This window comes from Aulonocara stuartgranti, assembly GCF_965226115.1.
Source record: "Aulonocara stuartgranti genome assembly, chromosome: 10".
In the NCBI taxonomy this organism is placed as follows: Eukaryota; Metazoa; Chordata; class Actinopteri; order Cichliformes; family Cichlidae; genus Aulonocara; species Aulonocara stuartgranti.
This window is the reverse complement of record NC_138946.1, coordinates 16914202-16939663: the sequence shown is the minus strand read 5'-3', so window position 1 is coordinate 16939663 and position 25462 is coordinate 16914202. Positions and strand designations below refer to the sequence as shown.

The 25462-nt window shown below is 37.9% G+C and overlaps 1 protein-coding gene across 2 annotated transcripts in view; it reads right to left on the bottom strand.

Moving 5' to 3' along the window:
- rxfp2a (relaxin family peptide receptor 2a) overlaps positions 1-25117 on the bottom strand; it is a 37861-nt gene extending 12744 nt beyond the window's left edge. Inside the window, exons 1-8 of one of the 2 annotated variants that reach the window (XM_082549774.1) lie at positions 24614-25117; positions 12099-12242; positions 6688-6771; positions 6075-6180; positions 5187-5258; positions 4637-4708; positions 4104-4175; positions 3503-3574 (exon numbers count right to left, since the gene is read on the bottom strand). In XM_082549774.1, coding sequence (XP_082405900.1) covers positions 3503-3574; positions 4104-4175; positions 4637-4708; positions 5187-5258; positions 6075-6180; positions 6688-6771; positions 12099-12242; positions 24614-24668 — 677 coding nt within the window. In that variant the 5' untranslated portion in view covers positions 24669-25117. Of the gene's footprint in view, positions 1-3502; positions 3575-4103; positions 4176-4636; positions 4709-5186; positions 5284-6074; positions 6181-6687; positions 6772-12098; positions 12243-14901; positions 15116-24613 lie in introns of those variants that run through there. The other variant, XM_082549773.1, reaches the window with a different exon arrangement.
- Between the last annotated feature and the right edge of the window lie 345 nt (positions 25118-25462).

The window sequence follows — 25462 nt, the reverse complement described above, 5'->3', positions numbered from 1 at the left end:
ATGTAATATCGGATCAGTCCATCTCTAGTAAGTATATTTGCATGTACAAAAGAATGTCCACCCACGAACCTTTCAAAATAAAGTTACAGGTACATCTTTGCTGAGAAAATCAGAAATTCTGAGTATTTTTTTTCTCTCCATGAAGTTGAAGCTTGATTGTTTTGCACGGACCTGTTTTATCTAAAAGCTTACAGTTCCTTGAGTTGTATCTTTTGTTCATATCACACAGGTGGATGTATTACATTTATTAGAGGCTAATTAACTAAATGATCTTGCAGCCATTGTTCACCTGCTATAAATCAAGGGGTTGAAACTGGAGCATTTTTATCCAAAGCATGGCCGGAGAGACCAAAATGCTATGACCTCAAAGAAGATACACATCAAGCTTCTCATCAGTGATAGAAAAAGGTCTCTTCTAAATCACTTCTCGGGAAAGGAACACATGTCCAGATGCTTTGGGTGGGCTTAGACATATCCGCATTTCACCGCGGATGACTGGAAAACTCAGTTTTCTGATGAAACCAAGTTTTTGGTTTCTGCCAGTAATAGAAGTCTGAGATGTACAAGACAGAGAATGATATGGCAGCGCATCAAGCCCACACTGAAATGAGGTGGTAGGAATATTCAAGTGTAGGGATGTTTTGCCAGTTCTGGACTTGGACAGTTGTGTCAAACTGACTTCCCTCTAACCAATGAGAAGCGTGCTTCATTCCTCAAGAAATATGCTAGATACATAAGTTCTTCCAAGGCAGGAATGACATATGCTCACAACTGCACTGCCAAACAATAACAGAATGGATGTACCAAACTGTTCACTGTAATTTTCTTTCTTCAAATCTCTGCTGATGCTGAGATGAACAAAAGAAAAAAAAAATCAGACATTGAGCCAGCTATATAAATGGTAGCTGATGGGGTTTTATTAACTATGTGGAGTAAAAAAAATCCCTATTTGCTTAAGAATTATGGCACAGGCAGACCTCAACTCTGAAACAGTTTCCATATCAAAACAATGTTTAATATTTTGGGTGGCAACACTTCAGCGGGCAGTAAGGACAAGGGACTCTGATTCCAAAGATGAATGGGGAATCAAATGAGAGACATATGGTCATCCCCGTCTAACAGTCCCTCCGTGGAAGTGCAAACACTCTTTGAGGAGGCAGGTGGAGTGAGAACACATTTTATGTCTGAAACATAAACATTAAAAGGGTTATTTCGTGAGACGGATACCTGTTGTGGTTGGATTTAAGAAAACATGCAGAGAATGAGCCAAGCAGATGCAGCTCAGGGTGACGGGTCTGAAGTTGATTTCCAAGAAATTGTATTGTGAGAACCAAAATCACGTTCTCATGTCGTGGAAAGAGCAGCAGCTAGGGTTGAGCTAGGCCAGGTCTATGAGTCAGAGTGGACAGAGTAGAAGGAATTAATCTAAAGGGAACGATGGGCGGAAAATAGGTAAAGAGAGATTGAGCATTACCTAGTGTAAATGAATCCAGGGCTTTAGGACCTGACCTCCTGAGACCCTGCGTCATATGGGTACATAACGTTTTGGCTTTTCTGCACCTTATACGTCATCCTGCTCAGTAAAGTGTTTAATACTTTGTTGATATTAAGCCATTGTCCCCATAAGATGACTTAATATCTGTTAAAAGATTATGATTTTTTTTTTTTTTTACATTATCTGATCCAACTAAACCCAAACAGCTGGGAGAAATTAAAAATACTTCCCAAACGACAGCTCAGGTTTCAGAAAGTATATTAAAATATGATTAAAGTAGTCTGTGAGTCATGAAAAACGAAGTTAAGCGTGTTACTTGTCATCACTTTACTCCAGTATTCACATTTCTACCACTATATCTCTGTGTTGAGTTCAAGGGGTTAAGTGAAAGTAGGTAAAACGGTTGTTCAAAGGAATATGACAAAACTTCCTGTCACAGTCTTTCTTCCCTCCCTTAAATGGCTGGTTTCACAGACTAAGCTCAAATTAAGCCAGGCCTCAATGGATTAGTTAGCCTACTATCAGCTGCCCTAAATTCAGCTTAGTTAATCAGAAGTGTGTCATGGCCCAGGATATTGGACTCTTTGGAATATTTGGCCTTGTTTACTAAAATCTTCGATCATCAGTTCTTAGTTTGGTTATAGCGTTTATTTTGTTTTGCTCTTAACTCTCATTTTGGTTTGTATTAGAGGTTGTTTTTTAATCCTTTAGTGTTTCATGTCAAGTGTATTTATTTGTCTGCATTTCTCTGTTTAGTTATTGTTTCTAACTTTCCATTTTGTTTGGGCAGTTATTTGTCCCGTGTCTTGAGTTTAGTTTTACTTCCTTCCTCTTGTCTCGCTGACTTCATTGTCTTCAAACTGTGTCTTGTTTACCTTCTGCTTTCACTTACCCTGATGACCTTAGAGTATGCGTATGTGTATAAATAGACTCGTCTTTCCTTGAAGTCTTTCTCACTGTGTCTGTTGAATCATCGCTGTGTCACTGCTCGTTTGAAGAATTTGGATTTCATTTTTGTCCCAATGTGCCCTGCCACCACCTTCAATAAGAAGTTTGCCTTTTGTTTGATGATTTTATCTCCCGAGTCTGCATTTAGGTCCTTGAACCAGCATTATGTGACAAAATCAATGCCTGTTGTAAGACATTCATAAAAACCCAAAATAAAAGATGAAACATCATCGTTGGTACAAGTCTTGAGAGAAACCAGTGGCAGAGGCAAACATTCAAAAATATTTTAGTGAGCATGAAAAAAATAAAAGGAAACAAAAAAATTCTGTTAATCCATGAAATTGTTGTTGATAATCAAAAACATGTAACTGCTACTGAGCAAAATAAAAAGAGAGGCTGAATCCACTTTGCTGTGACTTCAGTGGAAATGAAACTACAAGAACAATAGTTATCTCATATTTCTTATATTCATAACATCAATTATTTTGAAAGTTCTCTACTCTTAGAGACAAACCTTGTTCTGCATCACTTAAAGCCAGGCCGGTTTTTGACTAATGAATAAAATGAGTGGGCGTAGAAACCAAGAATATGGAAGATATTACACAACTATCAAAGTGAAAGATTGCAGATGACGAAAACCTCAAAGTGATCTGAAGTGCACTGGAATTAGCGGCTTCATTTTTGTCCTGACAGGCCTCCGTACTGCATGCTAGCTCCCTCATAAGCAACAGTAATATGAAGTTAAACATGCATTAAACTTAATTCTTAACATTAATCATAGATTTACTCTCACCTTTCCTCTTGCAAATAGCTTGCATTGTAGCATATTTAAAGATAAGTAAAGTTCAGTGCAATGCACGATATTACTTTTGTAAGATGATAAACACTTTTTTTTTTACATGTGCTGCAAAGTAAGGTTTATTTTCCTACTGAGTGCTTTCAGGTTTGCAAGAGTTTAAGACTTTTGATTTTGTAAGTGAAGACCTCAGAGTAGACCTAGACTAGAAACAAATCCAAGTCAAAATTATTACATAATATTAAAAGAAAAATGCAACTCACAAATACATGAGAGACTGGAGCCCAGTGAAGGTGTCCTGGGACAAGCTGCTTAGCGGGTTATGGTCCAACATCCTGACACACAAAACAAGATTACCCAGTTTGACTGCTTAATTGCATTAAATAAGTCATTGGTGATTACAATTTCTTTAGATAAGTGTTACAAATGTGACCCAATATGATTTTTAAACAAATGTGATTTTCAGTATTTCACAATAGCAGCATACAGTACAACATTAGCTCTTGTGTTTTACAGAAGAATTTAGAAAGAAGGGAAAAAACTACTTGAGTCAAGTAAGATTTCACGGGTAGAAAAAAAGCTCAATCCACACATCTGTGCACCGTTTAAACTTGTTATTTTTGCACCATTTCCACTTCTCCACTCTGCTGCTTAAATAAATAATTTTATATCCAGCTAGTGGATTTGTTTCCAACCTGTGGATCAAATGGACAACTTTTGCATCTCAACCTTTAAAATTAAAAGCAAAATTAACAAAATGTTGCAGTCTTTGGATAACTTTTTTTTAACACAGTCTCCTTGCTACCATGTATTCGTATTTGTGACTATTGAAAGTGCACATCTGTATGCTTTTGAGTTACTTACAGCCACTCCAATTGATTTAGATCCCCGAACACACCGGGACTGAGGAAGGAGATTAAGTTCTCACTGAGAAACCTGAGAGAAAGCATGAAAAGCACAAGAAGTTTGGTCATAAAAAAAGGCAACTATAATGACTACATTTGAAAGTAACAAAATACAGCAAAGGTATAATCATAGGACATACCCGTAGTTTTGGGTATGATTCTTGGTCAGACAAAAATTGAAGTCATCTTTAGACAGTTTAAATAAATGATGGCATTTTTTCCACAGTTTTATTTGTTGACATTTCATAAACTAAATCTCTCTCTCTCTCTTTTTTTTTTTTTTTTTTTAAATGCACAGCTTTGCTCATTCCCACAGACTCCACAGAAAAGCCTGGAGTCAAAACACAAATTACAACTGCTTTTCTCCATGTAAGAAATGAGTACCACTCAGGTTAAAAAAAATTAATTGAAGTTGACCTGTAACACAAAAGAGAACTGAAGGAAAACAAAATTAATACACTTGCTTCAGGGGAAACGAGGCAGGATACTTACAACCTCTTTAGATTGTGCAGACTGCTGAATGCATGCTTAGATATGAAGTGGAGGCTGTTGTTCTGCAGAAACCTGAAAACAGAACAGAATAAAAATAACAAATGCTCTTTTATTTCAAACTATGTTTGAGACAATAGGAAAAACAGAAAACTTTCATATGCTCTTAAAATCCTATTTTCACCTGTAAGAGAAATATTATTGTTACCCTTTATTACATGATTATTAAGAAATAACACAGAAAATGTATCTTCTTGTCAACAGACAAGTAGATGGAACAGTCATCTACTGGAAAAACTGGATGCTCAGGTCCAGTATGTCACACTATAAGGCCGCTGTACCAAACTACTAAATGAAAACGTGTATGAAAAGTGTAGAAATCAATACACCCCTTGAGCCGTTGTCATTTCTGAGCTACTATTACTACAGATTCTAAAGGAAGGATAAAATCAAATAAAAGTGATTTGACATTTGCCATTACTAAAAACTAAATTGCCCAGAAACAGACAGCGAAAAAACAAAAACACAAGGATGGCAGCATAAAAATACTCACAGTCTCTCCAGGGCAGAGTATTCTGAGAAAACAAAATCGGACAACACTCGGATCTCATTGCTCCTCAGGGACCTGTAACACAACCCATCAAATGTGGCTGTAAGAAAAACACAAACATACGTTTTGCACAAAGAGGAAAAAACGGAGAGAAAGCGATGAAATGTCTGACACGTTATGTGCAATAAACCATCACACAAACTACAGGCATGCAGAAATATGTATAATATATATAAATTTAATTTGGCACTGACTAATAAAAATAAGTGAATGCGATTTTTGAAAGAACTGTAGCTGCAATTCACACAAGGCTCAGTATACCTTTTGTAATTAGTCTGCTGACAATCATACCCTATTTTTTCCCCCAGGATATTAAACTGTGCTTCAATATTTTAATATAGATCTAAAATATAAATAAAAATCTTTTCAACTTTTCAATCTCAATTTTTTAAACTTTTATCTTCAGTATTCAAATCAATGGATCAATAAATTATTACAGTAACAAGCAATTGAGCTGATGGAATGAGAAAAGCAAGATTAATGAGATATATATATTTTTTTTTTTTTTTCTTTTCTTTAGAGACATGCAGAGAGGTTTTTCTCCATTTAGTCAGTATCCATGGGCTCTCCAAACCTGTAAACCTTTGTGGCTGTACCATGTATGGTTGTGGGACTGTGACAGACAGAGAAACACCTTTGAGTACTCAAAACTACCTCTTTTGTTGTTCTTGGCGTATAGCTGTCTTCAAGGCCATATTTTGCCACGGTGACACACCCACAATGACATGGGCTGTTGTTACCTGCCAAGCCGTTACAGCTTGTAATAACCTAACCTACAAAATAACAAATCACTTGAAGAGGACAGAGTGCTTGGAGTCAAAGGACACTTACAGCCAGGTAACATTTGGCGAGAGCGACGGAACATCCTGCAGGCTGACCTCCACACACTCAACATCTGTCTGTATGCAGTCACAGCTCTCTGGAAACTCCTGCAATACTACACACAGACACACACACATTGTTTTTTATTTAGAGGCTCATTGAAAATTATTTGTCGAATGAAAACATGGCATTTGTTTTTCTCCAGAGCCCAACACAGTTCTCCCTCAGTGTCAACATAACAGTCAATTCTGTAAGTCGTGTGCTGTCGTATCCAGCTGTCAGAATTTGCTAATTGCTGTCCATTAATCTTTGGTGGGGCAACTTTTTCTTTTCTAGGTCACATCATTTGTATTATTTGCTAGCTGATGTCAAAAACTGATCATATTTTCCTTCTTTGATCATTTGTATCATGTCTCTCTGTGGTCTACATGTATTAATGTATCTGTGAAGGTTCTCAGTCATCCAGGTCATCGTAGTCTAAGGAGCTTGCAAAGAAAAGCGTCTGGACTTCTTTAGGTTGGTTTCACCTCTCATCCGAGAAGCTTTTTCAGTTCTAGGGTCAAATGGTGGAGAGTCCCATATTTCTACCCCGGGGTGTATTAATGTGCACACACACACTTACAACACTCATTGAGGAAGTACTGGTCCACAGGGTTAGTCTTCTGTAGTGTGCGGGCAAATAAATCTGCCCATCCGATGTTGTCCCCTGCCAAAGCAAAGAACAAAGAGTTAAATTCACTTGACTGGATAGTAATGATAGTTTATCAAGGTTTTCCTACACTGGCATCACCAGCACATGAGCATTATGGGTACTTTCAGCTGCTCCCTTCTTTTCAAACGAATCACCACAGTACATGGATCCAAACCGGATGCCATTCCCGATGCAACTCTCCCATTTTTCCTGGCTTGGGAACGGCGCTAGGAGTACATTAGCTCGTGACCGCCTGACGCTGGGTTTGTCTACTCCCAGTCGCAAATCAGGAATGTGTTGACCCACCTCACCACGAAGTCACCACCAGAGTATAAGCATTATACTGTGTCAAATGACCTGACATATCCTTGGAACATTATAAGCATTTTAAACGCATCCCTAATGCTATACTGGGAGCTATAAGTGCCCACAAATCAGAAACAGCTTTGACAAATCAGTACCGATGAGGAACAGCAATGATGGAGCAATATTTTCTGTTTTATGGGACTGAGCTACTTTTTGGAACGATTTTATCCCAGTTTTTTCACAAAATGAACTCTAAAGCCTCATCTACCATAGCTACATCTTTCTAAAGCTACTAACAAAAAACCCTAATCTGTTATCAAGCTTCTCTTTAAGAAACATACAAAATATGCCAATCATTATCACAGTGCTGTGTAAAAATGTTCCAAGGAGACAGATTTCTTGTTTTTTTTTTGGGTTTTTTTAACGGTCTTTCAAAGTTTCTCTTTGGACATTGTCTGCTTTTTCAATCGTTTTCAGTCCAGTCCTTGTATATGACCATTTTCAGAGAAATATTTGTTTGTTAAGCCACCCATAAATCATTCAATCATATAAAAAGCACCTGACTCAAGGGATGAACCACTTCTGTGTCTACAGGTAACATACAACTTAGCACAAAAAACCTGAATTAGATCTTCAGGTAATTTCTTACTAGAAGCTGGTCACAATGTGCATGAAAGTGATTTGAGCCTAGTGTAAATAACGGGGAACAAAAACACAGAAATCTTATGGGTGCAATCATTACCAGGGATTATCGCATAAAAAGGAAATGAAAAAGAGCTTCATAGTACTTTTGTCATGGGGGCAGAACGATCTGGAACTGGTGCAGATGTCCTTCTGTCTTCTAGTTGCAGTACTTCTTCAGTACTTACAGAAGCAGAGCGAACAAAAAAAGGGATAAACATTTTTTAACTGGCAGGTAATTTTTGAAAGTTTTCTGAAACTATCTGCAAAACAAACAGTGTGCAGGATAAACTGGTTAGATTTATGATGTCCTTCAACAAAGTACTTACTTTCCTTCTTTGAGTACATTTCAGAGCAGATTGAACTTGTATAAAGTAAAGAAGTAAAAGCACTTCAGTACTTTTTAACTTCTACTTAAATAAAGAATACCTATACTTTTGTGCAAATTACACAAGAACTGGACTGAAAATTAGTGGGAACAGGTCTTATGGAGTGATGAATATGAATTTGATATCTTTAATTGGTCTGGTCTGGTCTGTGTATGGAGGAGGTCAGGAGAGAGGTACAACTCCTGTCAAAATTGATGGAATTCACGTATCATCAGTACCATCAGATTCTGATCCAGCCTGAATACCAACTGGTCTGTGTCAAGTGTCTGATTGGCAGTAGCTTCACTTTTGAGCATGATAATGGTAAAAACGCACCATGGAGCACGATTCCTGAAGAAATTACAATAGAGCTTGTCTAAGAGAGTTCAGGCTGTATTGAAGAACAAAGGTGTTCATACCAAATATTCACTTTCAAGCTTGTTAACATTGTACAGACTCCATTTTTGGCTTATATACTGTACTTTTGCTGTTCCAATTTTCCTAAGAAAATTAAAAAAAAAAGAAGATTGATAAAGTGCACAAAGTGAACTTCTTTACTGCTGTGCTTGTCATCGTTATGGCAGTGTTGCATAGTGTGGTGGTGAGGCAGATGACAAGAATGGAGAAGTAATATAACACAGAGTGGATTTCTGATAACTAGCATGCCCTCGCAGACAGACTGAAACTAATTTGCGCTCCTTCTTGACCTGGGTGATGAGAAAACTATGCTCTGCAGAAATGAAAACGTTTCATAAAAAGGGCTTAAATGATTAAAACAAAAAAACACAAAAAAATACTAACTCATGTTTACCGTGGGACTAATGCTAAAACAAGCATCCTAGGGAGTGTTTACGAAATAGTTACAAACACATTGGCATTTTAATTGACAATGACTGATGAATATTTGAATGGCGTAGCGACTCTCGACTGTTGATTAAAAGAAATAGATTATTCTCGGATGTCATGGTAACATTTATAGTATTCTTTTACACAATAGAGGTAATATCCAACAGATGATGACCCTGGTCTTGAATGGTAATTTGAAACAGATTAGTTCTCTAAAACTGGCAAAAACGGGATGTTTCTTTTGGAAAATTACTCTTGGCTCTTGGCTTCAGTCTTTTTCTGAGGCTTTGGAGATTGTCAGGATTACAGTCTTCGTGCCTATGCTCAGCTGGTTGATTTGCAGTTGCAGGAAGACTGTCATGAGAGTTTGATCCAGTGGCTAATACTCCGAGGCCCAAGAGAGGTTGTAGGAAAGCGAGGCTCGATTTGGTCTGGAGTCCCACCAAAGAAAAGAAGGGTTCTTTTGTTTAAGGCGCATGTCACTCCTAATTATCGATGTATAACAAACAGAAGTTCCTTCACTGCTTTATTTATGACACTCAATGGCAGGGGGTAAGTGAAGGTCTGGAGAGGTATATCTCTAGTGAATGAGAACTGAAATGCATAATGCTGGGCTGCGGCAACAGGCCAGAATAAAGGAAGTCAGGACCCGTTGCCATCCTCATGGACTCTGTTTCTGACAGTTTAGTCAGAAATATGCACATGAGTATCCCATCTGAGGTCATTTTGTGTGACTCTGGCATTGGTAGTCCTGGTCCTCCTCCCACAAAGGAGTACACACCAGACCTGATGCTTGATCGACGCCCTTCTACAGTACTTCTTGTGTAACAGCTTTTCTCCTGTTTCAAGTAGTCTTGCTGCAAGACTACCATGCTGTCTGTACCTCAAAATTTTGAATGAAAACTAAGGTATTCAAGATCAGCTTTATTGATTGAAAATTGACCAAAAGCTTATAACCTAGAAACTACGATTCTTACAAGTGTGGTGTGAATTCTCAACAATAATATTGTATGAAGTTTTAAAATATTTCATATTTGATCACTGACTCTCTTTTTAGGGGCAATAGATTGATCTGAAGGTCAAAGTGTTAAGAAGAAGCACTACAAGAGTGCAAACTCCAACTATATAAGGTTTTGCACTCTTTTAGTGCTTCTTAACACTTTAAGAAGAAGCAGTATTTACCTTAAAGGGAATCTGCCTGTTAAATATGACATCATTAGCTATTTCCAGGTCCAAAAGCCCTTCAGTTCTCAAACAAACGCTACAGCATGACTGAGAGTTAAAAGCCGTCAAAATTCTTTCATCTTTAATAAAATGATCAGCATGTCTGCCTAACCAGGTGTAACTATCAAATTTAACATCCAGGCATCCATGAAAAACAGGATTATGAAGTTTAACAGAGTTAGAAGTTAGTGGGGAGTTAGCTTGCTAGTTTTTATTTAAGATGATATACCATGTTCTGACTGAGAAAAATTAAAACATATAGCTCTGCATTCACTTCGGATATAAATGAAGAAGGAAAACTAAACAGCAGTGACATTTTTAGGGTTACCGATGGTGGGCTAGCTAGCATATGGTGGTGTGCTACGTGGTTGCTAGTGTTGGGATTAAATAATTTGTAGTGCCTCAATAATGCTATGCTTCTTATTAATAATAACTGTTATAAAGTTATATAGTGTAGTATTAAGTGGACACAACCCTGAAAAATAAAGGCATGAGACCACGTGTCCTTGGGGAGTAGAAAGCTGTAGCCTCTCGCTCACGCTTCCCTGGGAAAATGTAGATAAGAGGGGACCATCTCTAGAGGAAAGTTACTGAGACACTGTTGTTTAGACTAGAATGAGAGAGCTTCTGTAATAAAACTGTTAGTGGCACACCACCATTTTGAGATCCGTGGCAGAGTGTCATGCAGGACGCATCTCCCTTCTAGAAGTAATAAAGTGTTAAACATTCTACTGAGCAGTGTTTTGTCTTCCATTAGATGCCTCTGAGGAATCAAAAGAACTTGGTGAAGTGTTGATACTTAGAACTGGGGGCTCGTCCGGGATTTGAACCCAGAATCTCTCTACACAGCTATGGTTAGGATAATATAAACACATTAGCACAGCGACACTGGAGTATAACTGCTAACTTTTTCCCATAGATTTTATTTCCAATAAAAGTTAACGTGAGAGTTCCCGATAGGTGGAAACAAATGCAATCGCACATCAGGAAGAAGCTTCCAAACTTCAGTCAGGTCAACATCTGAGATACATCGACAGCACAGGGTTAGCCATTAATATACTGCTGCACGTTTTAGATTACTCGCTATGAAAAAGTCCTGATCCTCACATTCATGTACTCACTCAAATCTTTGTTAGCCTCAAAGTGATTCTTTTCTGACCCATTCAAATATTTGGTGTCAGGCAAACCGCGAACAGCTGTAGTTACATCGTTAGGTTTTAAAAACTGAGCTTTAAAATGTGCTGCAGATGAACAGGGGTAATAAAAACCCAGAGAAGCCCATGGTGATCACTGACTATTTTTAGACAGTTGTTTATATTAAATAGAACAAGATCCAACACAATAAAACACAAAAGAGAAGACAAGATCCTTAATGAATGCAGTGTAGTTTCGACCAGGAAGCAGGGATTGTACATGATCACTAAACAACCTGCTAGTCGTTAATGCTACTATTGAATGCTGTTTATATTATTTATTCCTTTGTTTTGAAATGTACAAAAAAAAAAGTAGGAGTAGGTAATGGACAACAGGCACTGATTTATAAATAACTAAACATGAATACCTTAAACTTATTGTATAATATTATACTACAGGATATTTCTGACTGGGCTTGTCGTTCTCTTTGTCTTGCTAAAACTTTTAGTGTCACCTTGAAAGAAAGACAGTTATGAAGTGAAATCACAGGTTAAAATGTGAATTTTCGACTCATGTAAGGTTAAATAAGGCCAAATCTTCATTTCATTAGTTCAGCGTTTCATAAAATGCGAGCTACAAACATCTAAAGTTTATTTAAAAATTCTAACTTATATTAAAAAATAAGAAAATATAATAAAGTCAATATAAACAACATACTATTCCCTTAAAAGTAAATACTGCCTTTGGTCATTTATAACCACTGTTACACTGGCTCACACTTACCACACTGTCTCTCATCAGCTCCATTGGGACAGTCTTTGTGTCCATTACACTGCAAAACTTGAGGGAGGCACTCACTCGTGTTTCCACATGGGAATTGGCCAAGAGGGCATCTAACCCCTTCTTCCACCCAGCTGGTCTCCAGAGCTGAGAAAGGGAGAGGAAAATATAAGAAGAAGGTGCAAATTTATCCAGATAAGAATTAAAATACACAACAAAAATGAAAATAATGCAAAAACATATTTAAAAGAAATGAAAATGGGCTGATAATATTGCACTGATACCTGTGAGTTAGGAGAGATCAACTCGTGCAGCTCTAGGCAACAAAAACGTCAGGTGCAGACCAAATTTAATCATGAAATTCATAAAGAATTCATCAATCTGAGGGTTTTCTGTGTATATTTAAAAACTATTTCAAAAACACCCCTAATAAATCCATCAAAGGTATCATTAAATCTTTGACTAGACTGCTTTTTTTCTTTTGCATCTGTGTCCCACACATAACGACTTGTAAACCATCGTGTCTGATCAGAGAATTCATTTATTTTAAGGTCTTTCACAGTGAGTCAGACACATGACTCTTTAGTTAGCATGACGTACTTTAAAACAAACCAGAAAGAAATTCCTCATTATTTTTATTTATTTTTTGCCTGTTGTAAAGAAACATGAATTACTGAATGCAAACCTTTTCCTGACATAAAAAAAAAAAATCACAAAATGTTCCGTCTTTTACATGTTTTTTTTCCCCGTCCACTAGATTTACCAGTAATCAAACCTAAATATACATTGGCTTTTTAGTGCTTTTTTCCATCTTCTGTCTTGAAGTATTTCTTTCAGACGGGGTTATTAGCTGCAGATTTTTGGCTGCACATTCTTGATGCTCTGTTGAGCTGAGATCTGGGGGGCTGTGGAGGTCATTTGGGTACAGTGAACTCATCGCCATGTTCAAGAAACCCGTTTGAGATGATTTGACATGGTGCGTTATCCTGCTGCCATCAGCTGATGGATACACATGGATACCCAAAGCGCTTTACAATGCCGCTATTCATTCACTCTCACATTCACACACTGATGGAGGCAAGCTACAGCTGTAGCCACAGCTGCCCTGGGGCAGACTGACAGAAGCGATCGGCCCCTCTGGCCAACACCAGTAAGCGGTAGGGTAAAGTGTCTTGCCCAAGGACACAACGACCAGGACAGAGAGCCCGGGGATCGAACCGGCGACCTTCCGGTTACAGATGCGAGACTCAAAAATCCCAACCCCCTGAGCCACGGGGCGACCAGGGGGTTGGGATTTTTGAGTCTCGGTGAGCCTGTGCAAATTAGAGCCTAATTTTCTGTTCTTAGCTGTGTGGTCCCTGTTTTCTTTTTTCAAAAACCACTCTGTATTACATTTGCTTTCCTATCAGCTCACAGCAGTCTAGCCATTCTCCTCTGACCTCTGACATTTACAAGACCCTAGAGCACTGCCGCTCACAGGATTTTTTTATTCCTCTTTTTTGGAACATCCTCTGTAAACCCTAAAGATGGTTGTGTGGGAAAATTCTGAGACCAACACGAACAACTGTGCCACATTCAAAGTCCCTCAAATCACCTTTATTCCCACATTCTGCTGCTCAGTTTGAGCTTCAGCAGTTTGTATTAATTTTTTTTTCATACCAAAGAGGTATACTGGAAACCAAGAGTGACAAACCCACAGGCTTTCTTAGCGTTAGCTGGTTCAACAAACACAGAAATCTCTCTGGGCTATCCCAGTGACAGATATCAGCTTTTTCTGCATTTGTCACTTTGTCTCTTCTTCTACACAAAATAGATCAAGTGTTACCTGCTTTGATTAAGAGGAACAGGGATGGGGAAAATAAAGCAAAACAGCACTGCTGGGGCTTAATTTACCATTTATCATTACTTATCATCTGTTATTACCATTGTTTAATCATGGCAGCTGCTCACTAGAGCCTCATTCTGTTTGCTTGATCATGATACTGAAGAAAAATATTAAGGTCGGAAACTCACACTGTTAAAATGCTTAACCAATATTAACAGCAGGGCAGAAATGAATCAATCTGCAGAAACATGTAAAATAGTTTTTATCTAATGAACAATGAACCTGATGTTCTGTGGGCTTGAAACAATTACCGGGATTATTCAAACAGGCCAAAGTCTCATCTTGTTCATGCTGATGATAAACAAGAATCAGAGTGCAGAGATAAACCGTTAAAGTCCCAAAACCCAGAGTGTTCTTGTCTCCTAATGTAATTTCCTAACGTAACATTATTACCTCATAAAACATGTGCAGCATTTCAACCTTAAAATACATGATTTTATTGCCTTTTTTGGATGTAAAACACAGTCCTGAGAAACACATTTGGGTCCTTAAGCTGTTCAATGCTCCGGTATGTACACACGTTATACTAAATGCTAAAGGAATATCAGTGATAGCTGTTTAGCAGAACTCTGTGTAAAAACAGACACGTGAATATTTCAAAATACTTTTTTTGTTAATCAAAGCAGTTCTCAAAGTTTCAGCAAGAAAACAGGCACATTTGTGACCCATCTTTCTTTCCTCAGAAACTCCCTATCAATTATCTAAAAACTTTTATTGTTCTTGTCATATTCACTTAGTACTATTGCAAAAAAGGTAATAAGCGTTACTTCGTTACTTAAACCATGATTTTTTTGTGAGTGTCTCATGACAATGATGTAAGCAAGTGCGACGTTCGTGACAACAGCTCAAGAATGGATAATATGTCAGTGCGGGAGAGAGTATGAGCGTGCAGCGTTTAAAGTGTGGAAGTACTGGCCTTACTTTGAGTTTGATTCCATAAAAAGTGACAAAAACATTAGTGTCCATTGTGCGTGGGAAGAAAAATTCTTTTTACAGCGAAAAAAACCCCTAAACTTCCAAGCAAGCACCGAGTGCGCTGCCACATAATGGGAAAGAAACTCGCGGATTCTTCCACTGACAGCTGCGGCACACCTGCACCAGGGTAAACCTCCGCCTACCACAGTCCTGCTTTACAGGTGAAAAATAGAGCAACAGGACCCCTAGTCTTTGATTTTATTTATTTTCGGCTGTGTTTTACTTGCATCTATTTGAAAGATATTTTAAAAAATATTTTATTTTATGTGCTGGAATGTGCAGAAAATAGGTTTAAATGTTAAACAAATTTCTTCCAGTCTGAGAATGTTGCATATAATTTCATTTTTGCTTGATGCATAAAGTAAAAAGATTAAAACTAATAAAACAAGTTTTAAAAACGGACTTTTCCATTTGATTACATTTTGTATGATGGATTATGCAGAAAAAGTAGAATTGGGCTGAAAGATCTATTTCTTTATCACATATTCAGGTTTAAACCATGTTTTTAAAAAGTAACTAAGTAATTAATTACTTTTGAAAATAAGCAATCAGTAAAGTACCCAGATTACTTTTTTGGGGAAGTAATCAGTATTAGTTACTGATTACTTTTTTCAAGTAAGTTGACCAACACTGCTTACGAGCAGAGATGGGCGTGTTACTGTAATCTGATTACTTTTTTCAAGTAACGAGTAAAGTAAGGGATTACTATTGCAAAAACGGTAATTAGATTACCGTTACTTTCCCGTGGGAACGCTGCGTTACTGCGTTACTAAAACCGTGATTTTTTGCAGAATGTCTCATGACAGTGACGTAGTGACAACAGCTGTGTGCAGATCAACAATGGATCATATATCGAGTGCAGGAGAGAGTATGAGCGTGCAGTGTTTAAAGCTTGGAAGTACTGACCTTACTTTGAGTTTGATTCCATAAAAAGTGACAAAAACATTAGCGTCCATCGTGCCTGGGAAGAAAACTTCTTTTTACAGCGAAAAAAAACGCTAAACTTCCGAGCAAGCACCTAGTGCGCTATGACGTAATGGGAAACTCGCAGAGAAACTCACGGATTCTTCCATTGACCGCGGCACACCTGCACCAGGGTAAACCTCCACCTACCACAGTCCTGCTTTACAGGTGAAAATAGAGCAACAGGACCTCTGAGTCTTTGACTTTATTTATTTTCTGCTGTGTTTTACTTGCATCTATTTGAAAGACTGAGTGCAAACACAAAAAATATTTTATTTTATGTGCTGGAATGTGTAGAAAATAGGTTTAAATGTTAAACTCATTTATTCAAGTCAGAGAATGTTGCATATAATTAAATTTTTACTTGATGCATAAAGTTAAAAGATTAAAACTGATAAAACAAGTTTAAAAAAAGAGAGTTTTCCATTTGATTACATTTTGTATGATGGATTATGTAGAAAAAGTAGAATTGGGCTGAAAGATCTATCGCTTTATCACCTATAGGGGCAGGGATAGCTCAGTAGGTAAAGTGGTCGCCCCATGATCGGAAGGTCGGCGGTTCGAATCCACTTAACGGCTACCCTGAGGTACCCCTGAGCAAGGTACCGTCCCTACACACTGCTCCCCGGGCGCCTGCTTAGTGGGCTGCCCACTGCTTCACTGAGTGAATGGGTCAAATGCAGAGAAAAACAAGTAATTTCCCCATGGGGATCAATAAAGTATCCATTATTATTAGTATTCAGGTTTTTAAAAAGTAACTAAGTAATTAATTACTTTTGAAAATAAGTAATCAGTAAAGTAACAGGATTACTTTTTGGGGGAAGTAATCAGTAATTAGTTACTGATTACTTTTTTCAAGTAACTTGACCAACACTGCTTACGAGTTATGAAATTATTCTTGAAAACTGACAAGATATTTTTTTTTGCTGATCCCTTATTTCTCCAGGGGTCTCCACAGCACATGTATCTGCATGTTTGAATTGGCACTGAGTTTACACCGTATGCCCCTCCTGAAGCAACTCTCCCATTTTTCTAGGCTTGAGCCCAGCACTAGTAGTTCTCTAAGTCATGACCTCTGAGGTTGGGTTTGTCTCTGCTCACAGTCTCAAACTGTGGGTGTTTTGTATGTATAGTAAATCTGTTAACCAGCTACAGATTAGCACTCACAGTGTGTCATGGCTCTGGAGCCAGCGTTTATGTGTTTGGGCTCTTGATTTTGGGTTATTTAATATTCTGAGGCTTTGCTTCTTACTATAGTTGTAATTCCTCTGTTTAATATTTGTTCTCGGGTCTTCTTATTTTTTTTGTAGTCTTTGTGTATCCGTTATCATGCCTCCCCTGTGTTCCACGTACCATGTTTAGTCAGTGGTGAATCCATGTTTATTTTCCCTTTTGTGAAGTTTGTGTGCCTCAGTTTCAGTTTCTGTCTGTTGTCCTGTGTTCATCGTGTTCTGTTTTGTGACATTAAGTGTATTCAGTTTAGCTGTGTGCCCATGTGTCTCCTCTTCCTCTAATCACCTGCCTCTACATTTACTTTCTGAGTCTCTCTTTGTCCCTTGACAGAGCATTAGTCACCATCCCCTCCTAGTGTTTCTAGTTTTCCAGAGTTTGTTGCCTTTTATTAGAGATGGCACAATACCACTTTTTTACGTCCGATACCGATATCATAAATTTGGATATCTGCTGATACAGATATGAATCCGATATAGTGACAAGACAAGAACTAACAGACTTAAAAACTCCTTTGTCCCACACGCCATCAAACTGTTTAACTCCTCTCTGGAGGGGAGAGGGAGGGGAAACAGGAGGACAAAGGAGGGGGGAACAACTAAGCTGTAGTGCCTCTTCACCTCACTGTGCAATACCTTTTGTGCAATACTTTTGTAAATAGTCAACAGTGCAATAGACCTCAATACTTGAAATGTGCAATTCACTTGTATTTTTATTTTTATTTTTTATTCCTATTTATTCTATTTATCCCCTTCGTATATTTTATTTATATTGTCTCTGTATTATATATATGTGTGTGTGTGTGTGTGTGTGTATATATATATATAATATTCTGTAACTCTGTAACTTCTGTCGGTGCTGTGCTTTTTTGGAAATCGAATTTCCCAGAGGAACCCACCCGAGGGATTAATAAAGTTCTATCTTATCTTATCTTATCTTATCTTATCTTATCTTAGTGTATTTTATAATCAATACAACTGGTTTTTTTTAATATCTTGCTACATTTTGTATACGTTCATACTCAAGTTTTAAAAAATAAAACATTAAAGCTATTCTGTTATACCTGTATGCAAAAAATACACTGCACCCAAAATATTTCATAGTTCAGCAATACTGATCAATCTAATAAACCTACTCCATCCTCCCTATTCTGGTATTTTAAAGAGTACTTAGCAGAAATATGTGTTTGTAAAGCATTCCCACGTCAAGCTTAACAACCGATATATAGAGCGACTGCCTCTTCTTCTCTCCCTCTCCTGTTGCTACTTGAAATCATGAAACTGATCAATGATCAGTTGATCGGCTTTTCTGTTGCGAGTCCGTCTCTCTTGTTTGTTCATCGCCCACTTCGCACCAGAAAGAGGAAACCAGCGGCTGAATAACAGAAGCACGTTTAAGCTTGATAATCTGTTGTTAGAATTTATTTAATATTACTTTCTACGTGTAGCTGACGGCTGGTAACTGTGCAGGGGCGGGTCTAGCAAAGTTTTGCCGGGGGGGCAGGTAGGGCATCAACAGGGGAAAGGGGGCACAAAGACATACTTTTCTTTCTTATTCTCATTTAAAATGTTGAGCTTTTAATAAATAATTATCTGAATCTTACAACCAAAGTTTTCATGTGATGTAAAATGTAAATAAGTCCATTACTGTATATAGTAACTGTTAAGTCTAATAGTTAGTAGGATATGTACTCTTTTTTCCTTTGGGAAGGTACCATCTGTGCAGTCTGCAATTCTGTTGAAGAAAGGTGTTGAATCTATTTAATTACTGTAGAAAAATTATTGATTTCCGTGCATTTGTTTTACACATGCATTAAATTAAAGTTGATTACGATGAGGCAGAGGGTGGTGGGTAGTTCCTTATGTTTTTTTGCTGGAAGTTGATTGTTGTTTAATATTTCCCCCAAGTACTCTTTAAAATATCAGAATAGGGAGGATGGTGTAGGTTTATTAGATTGATCAGTATTGCTGAACTTTGGGTGCAGTGTATTTTTTTGCATACAGGTATAACAGAATAGCTTTAGTGTTTTGTTTTTTAAAACTTGAGTATGAACTTATACAAAATGCAGCAAGATATTTAAAAAAAAACAGTTGCATTGATTATAAAATACAAATGCTCAACCAGACCGCCGACATGTCTCGCACGCCACAGCTGCTCTATCACGTGACGCATACCGCTCCGACGTGAGGTCACGAGTTGGGCTACGCCATGTCGCAAGTTTTGTGAAATATTTTTGTGATATTTAATGGATCGGATTACATTGACTGATACGTAATATCAGGTTGGTCCATCCCTACCTTTTATATTTTGTTGAATTTTTGTATTTACTTGTGAGTCTGCATTTTGGGTCCAAACTCGTCACTTCACAACATGACACAGTGAGGAAAAAATGCTGACATTCACTTTGAATGTCCTCGCTCTCATCAGAATACAGATGTAAACAACGAGTCAAGGTTTTACTTCAAACCCACTGTGCCAGAGAACAGGGCCAGTGCACACGTGGTTTCTTAATCATTTATTATTAATGTGTAATGATTAGCTAGATCCACCAGCTTTTATTGTTGTTTTTTTGCACATTAAGCATAAAAAACGAAAACACATTCAATGGAATGCAAGTGAATGTGACTGACCAGGGAATAAAGAAAAGACGTCACAGTTTTTAAAGCCCTCTGCCGATCAGATCCAAAATATGTTATGGATATTTTAATTCCCCAATTTCCCTTCAGTTCATTGAGGTCATCCTCCCAAAAACGTCTCTCAGTGGTCTCCTCTCTCCTAAAAAACGTGCCGAGGCGAGCTTTCTCTGCTGTTGCTTCTGGGCTCTGGAATAATCTGTCTTCCCACATAAGAACCGGTCCAGTGATTCGCAATTTTAAATCAAACGCAAACACAAGTCAAGCCTGAGATGCTTCGTGGTTTTGTCAAACCATGTTTCCATTACATTGGATTTTATTTGTGCATTTAATTTTCTAATTGATTTTTTTATTTAAGCCCTTTTATAAATTTAACCCAGGGCGTTTATACAATTTTATTTTGTTATCTCATTTAAATGGTTACTGTCATGTTTTTTTTTTAATCTTTGTTTATGTGATCTTGTTGCTATGTACACTTACAGTGTAAGTAAAGTTACCTGACTTAATGAGTGAGCTCTCCAAATAGGGAATTTTAAGGCTCATAGTGTTGGTATGTTAAACCGAATCCCCGTTTTCTTTGTGTCATGTCAGAAAATGTGGGCCCTGATCCACAGTTTTAATAATAGTGATTAACAGTCCTGTAAAAATTTGCGATAGAAAACATGCAATTTAAACAATGCAACGATTTACTTTCAACATAAATATTAAGAAAAACAATGCACTTAAAGTTTTTTCCATGCTTTATGTAATATGTAGAACAGCGATGCTGAACTCATCTTAAATTGAGGGCCACATACAGCTCACATTGATCCAATTTTCCAAATGGGCCAGATTTGAGTCTTTGAGGATCAATTCAGGCCCCTGAACCTTATGATTGACACCACTCATGTAGAAACAACAAAAATTCCCTGACCACTTTTATGTGGTTTTTCAGGTTCCTGGCAGTTGCTGTGAAATCAATTTCTAAAGCCCTGGTCATAGAGACCCGTCAGTAACGCCCTAGTAACCACTGGTTGCTAAGGAAAATAGATAATTCTCTATTCAGTTGACAATAATAAAAAAATAATAGAAAAAAGAAAAAAATTGTCTAATATACAATAAATAAACGATATAGTTAAAATAAAGGTGTGACAGGCGCATAGTGAGGGCTTACGGAAAGTTTCAGGCTTTTTAAGATTTACTACTGCTTGCTGATGTTTAGTCAGTGGGTGTTTGGAGGCAAATTGCCATCTTCAGTGCAAACTACAGGCAGCCCTAGCAATCTGACACCAACCAAAGCAGTCTTAGGGAAGTTTGTAGCGTGGAACCCTCTTTGACGCCAATCGAGGAATACTCACTTTTCCCTAGTGACCGAAGGTCCTGCAGGCTGCCAGGACTGTGAGACTGAAGCTAAAAGCAGCAACTAATAAAAGAGAAAGTGAAATGTGGCTGTGACCTCTTCTTTTTGTGAATGCCTGTTTCAGTACTTCGAAACCAGAGGTGTCAGTCGTTTTATATCACGGGCCACATACAGCCTGCTTTAAACATAAGTGGGCAAACTGGTGAAACTCTGCTTCCTGTGTAAAGAAGTCAAATTTTTTAACTGTTTTTCTACATGTTAAAGAAAAAGCTGCTGTTACAAAAACGGAAATCTGTCAGCGTGACTCTGCAAAATTACAGAATAAGTTCTGGCAGCTCATTGCTCAGACTGTCCAGTTTTCTATTTTTATTTTTGTTTATTTTTTTAACAGTAGTCATAAAACAGGATTGGAGAAGTTTGAAACCTTTTGTCCTCCACAATAGAAAATAGCTGAAAATAAAAAAAGGTATCACTGTAGCCAGCCCCTAATTCTATAAATTCTGCACTCAGCTTTGCATTGAAATGCAGCCAGACACTGCTCAGTTTGCTTCACTTTTTCCCAACACGCTTGCATTTGAATCCAGTGTTTTGCCAAAAATTGATTGTCCGCCAAAAATCGCTATAAAAGCTATAAATCACTCGTTGGTCCATAACATGTGAAATTATGGTCCCTCGTGAACAGTATAATTCATATAATTCATCTTGAGCTACAAACATTCCTGTCAGCATGTAGTTTTTGGCACTTTTCATATATCCTTTATTTATCCAGTTAAAGGGTCTGGCCAAGTGGGCGGCAGAAATTGCAAAAATATAGCAATAGTTCTACAAAGATATTTTAATTGGTTATAATGTAGGTAAAATGATGAGGTCCTTAAGATACTTGCAAACATTATATTTCATATATAACCCCTTTGTCCTGCCCACTAGTCTATTTACCAATACGAGTAAGGACATTACAGATAAAAAAGGTTTTGGCAGTTCTGCCATCTCTCTGTGTACTTGACCTGCAGCACTACACTTGCTGTCTTGGAACGTCTGCCCCGTTCCTTCCTTCACACAATGGCCGATTGATTGGCTGAATGGTGTGCCAGTCCCATCCCTGCCTGCAAGGATTTTCAGCAGGGTTTAAAGTTAGTCTCCCACTTACTAACGGGCCAATAATAACTGACACATAAAATTATCTAGTGGGGTGGATATAATTGTATTGGACACCACATCCTGCCCACGGGCTGTACATTTGACACCCCTGGTATAAACTGTTGCTGCTGTTATGTCTATGACTGTGAAAGAAAACCCTCTCATGGGCACAAAATATGGCTCAAGGGTCAGAACAACTCCGTGAAACAGCTGTAAAACCCAAGTGCTCTCGAGCTTCTGGACACTCTTGTTCAGGGTTTTCTGCTGGAGAGACGAATTCGTGGTTCCATCAATTACAACAAGTCTTCCAGCAGCAAAGCAACCCCAGACCGTCACACTATAGTGGTATACCACCACCATGTTTGATTGTTGGTATCATATTCTTTTTACGTAATGCCTTGTAATGACTTTTTCACACACGGTCAGGTCGACTTTTTCCCCTTAATAAATAAAATCAGCATTTGAACACTGCATTTCGTATTTGCACTGCATGTTTTTGTCCAATATTAAAATTTGTTTGATAATCTGAAAAACCTAAGTGCAAGAAATATAAAAAAAGATGAAATCAGGATGATGGAAATGTTATTTTCACAGCACGATTCTTTTAAGTTTGTGATCTCACTCTTTGATTTTAAAGCCAGAACTTACTCGTGCAAAATTTGTGGAGTTTAGTATAATCCCGCACTGCATGCATCATGTTTTAATTCATGTTCAAATTGTTGGTGACTGAGTTGTTTGTTGGATGAATTACAGGCCACTTCCATCAAAGGATCAACACTCTGTTCTGTTTTTGTGTATGATGAACATAGAAAGAGAGATACAGCCTGCTTTACTTGAAATATGACCACATTTGAGAGAACTCAGGCAGTCATGGAAGAAAACAGTATACCGGTGTCACACCTTTGTCTGAGGCAGAGGGAACATTCACACATAAAGAGAGCAGTGGAGAAAGAACACAAAGTGACATCATGTCTGCCTCTGTGCTGCCTGTTCACCTCGAGTGTTTCTATTCAGTCACCAACGGGTCAAATATCAGGTGATCAACGCCAATACATACTCAAATGATGATTTTATGCATATCTGTAAATATATTAAATATATTAATAAAATCAAAACTTCTTCAATTTGCAGATTTTTTTCTCCAAATTTTAAAAATAAGCATGATTTTGAGATAAGCTGAGGAGCCTCTGATTCACATCACTGTAACTTCAAAACCTAAATTAGCCCAAAACACTGAATTGTAAAAACAGTAATGGGTTTCACTACTGGCTGAATTATTGCTCTTGCTTCACTGTATTTTCTGCAGTTGAACCTCCCTGGCTGCACAACTGGAAACATCTGTAGTGCAGGTGAGCTGAACACAGAAAATATGCCTGACCAGAACGAGGGAAGGACTGGCGCAACCTGTGCTGTCAGCTGCTTGTTGATCCATGACTCATAGATTAAATCAGTAAACTCAAGAGCGTCCTGGACACTGAATTAAAATGTAAAAAATGGGGTCCGTTCTGTAAACATGTATTAAATAAACTCTTGTAAGTGATGCAGCTGATAATTTCCTGAAGTGTGAATGTTGTGTGGTCTCTTGTTTGCCGCCTGACTCACACATGCCTCCGTCATGATGTTAGCACTGCTCATTATTAATGTCCCCCTTTTGTTTAAAAAAAAACAAAGCCTACAGTATTAAACACATATAATTTATTGATCTTCATATTAGGAAGTGGTGATTTTCTTAAGAGTTAATTAGGCGCTTATAGACAACATCACACAGTCAAACTTTTCTAATGCTGTGGGAGATGAGATGAGTCTCAGGGTGGCAAGTTGTGGAAGAAATGTTCATTCATGTTGCAGTGGATGGAAAAAAATCAGAAAAACGTAAAATAATATCATTCATACTTTAATTCGTCACAATGGTTGATACAGTTTCGTCCCGTTGAGCAATTTAGCGCTTACACAAATTCTCGGCAATGCAAATTCAAGCCTATCAGAGCGTCCGTATCGCATCCTGAATTTTAGGGTCTGTGTTCGTTTTGTTTCTCTCAGATCATTCTGCTCACGCTGAAATGAGCACTCGCAGTGTGTTTGAGACTTTTCCACCCTCTGCGGCAGGAATAACACCTCAGTCCGTCTCAGATCACTGCAGGACAGACGAGACTCTTTGAAAGGGGAGCGCATGGTTTCAATCCTGCAGTTAACAGTGTAAATAATGCTGCGCAGATTTTTTGCCCCTTCGTGTTTCTCGATATTCGTGTCCATCAAACATGCTGGCACATGAACAAAAAATTAAAAAAAAATTGAATCTGTTTAAAGTACGAAGAATAATTGAAATAACCTATTGAATGCATTAAAGTGTCTTTACCTTTCAAATGAATGTGGGTCAAGTGGATGAGCAACATGACGGCAGGTACATTCATCCTGAGGCTGTGAGGCTGTCCTGCTCCCGCTGCGCTCCGGCGGCGATGCTCAGACCAAATAAAATAACCTGCAGGTCGCCAAATAAAATAGGCCTACAGGAGTGAAGTCCGAGTCCGACCAGTGTCTCAGAGCATGTCCGACATGTGGAATTCAGAAAAAAAAAACCCTCAAAATGTAGGATTACTATCGAGTTAAGCATGTACCGTGCAAAGTTAAACTGAGATGGTGCTTAAATACATCCCGATAACACTGTGGACTTCCAGGAGCTCAGTGGATCTCTCTCTCTCTCAGTGGGTTGGCTTTATTGGAATGTAGGTTAAGAGCCTCCCCAGAAAATAACATATTCATCCACCTCTTGCCACCTTTGCCTTGTTTACGGCTGCAAATTAACCCCACCCCATCATGCAGCTTTCCCCCACTTAGTTTTAACTCGATACCTCGATACCTGTTCAAATGCCTCTCGTGTTAAATATATAAAATTTATAAAATATATAAAAACGTATATAAAATGTATTACAGAACTGAATCTGATAAATGCTCCCCACAGCTAAATTCACAGAGGAGGTGCATTACTGCTTTAGCCTCACCTGCTGACCAGGTTATAAGACAAAATAAAATAAGATAAGATGCTACATCTGAAGGTGCATTAATACTGAAAAAAACACAATGAAATACAGACATGTAACAGAAAAGTCATGAAAGCAGACATCAAAAAGTAACAAACACAAGTAAACAGGCATGTTGCTTAAATCACACACAACCAAATTATTGGATCTGAGAGTTATACTGTCCA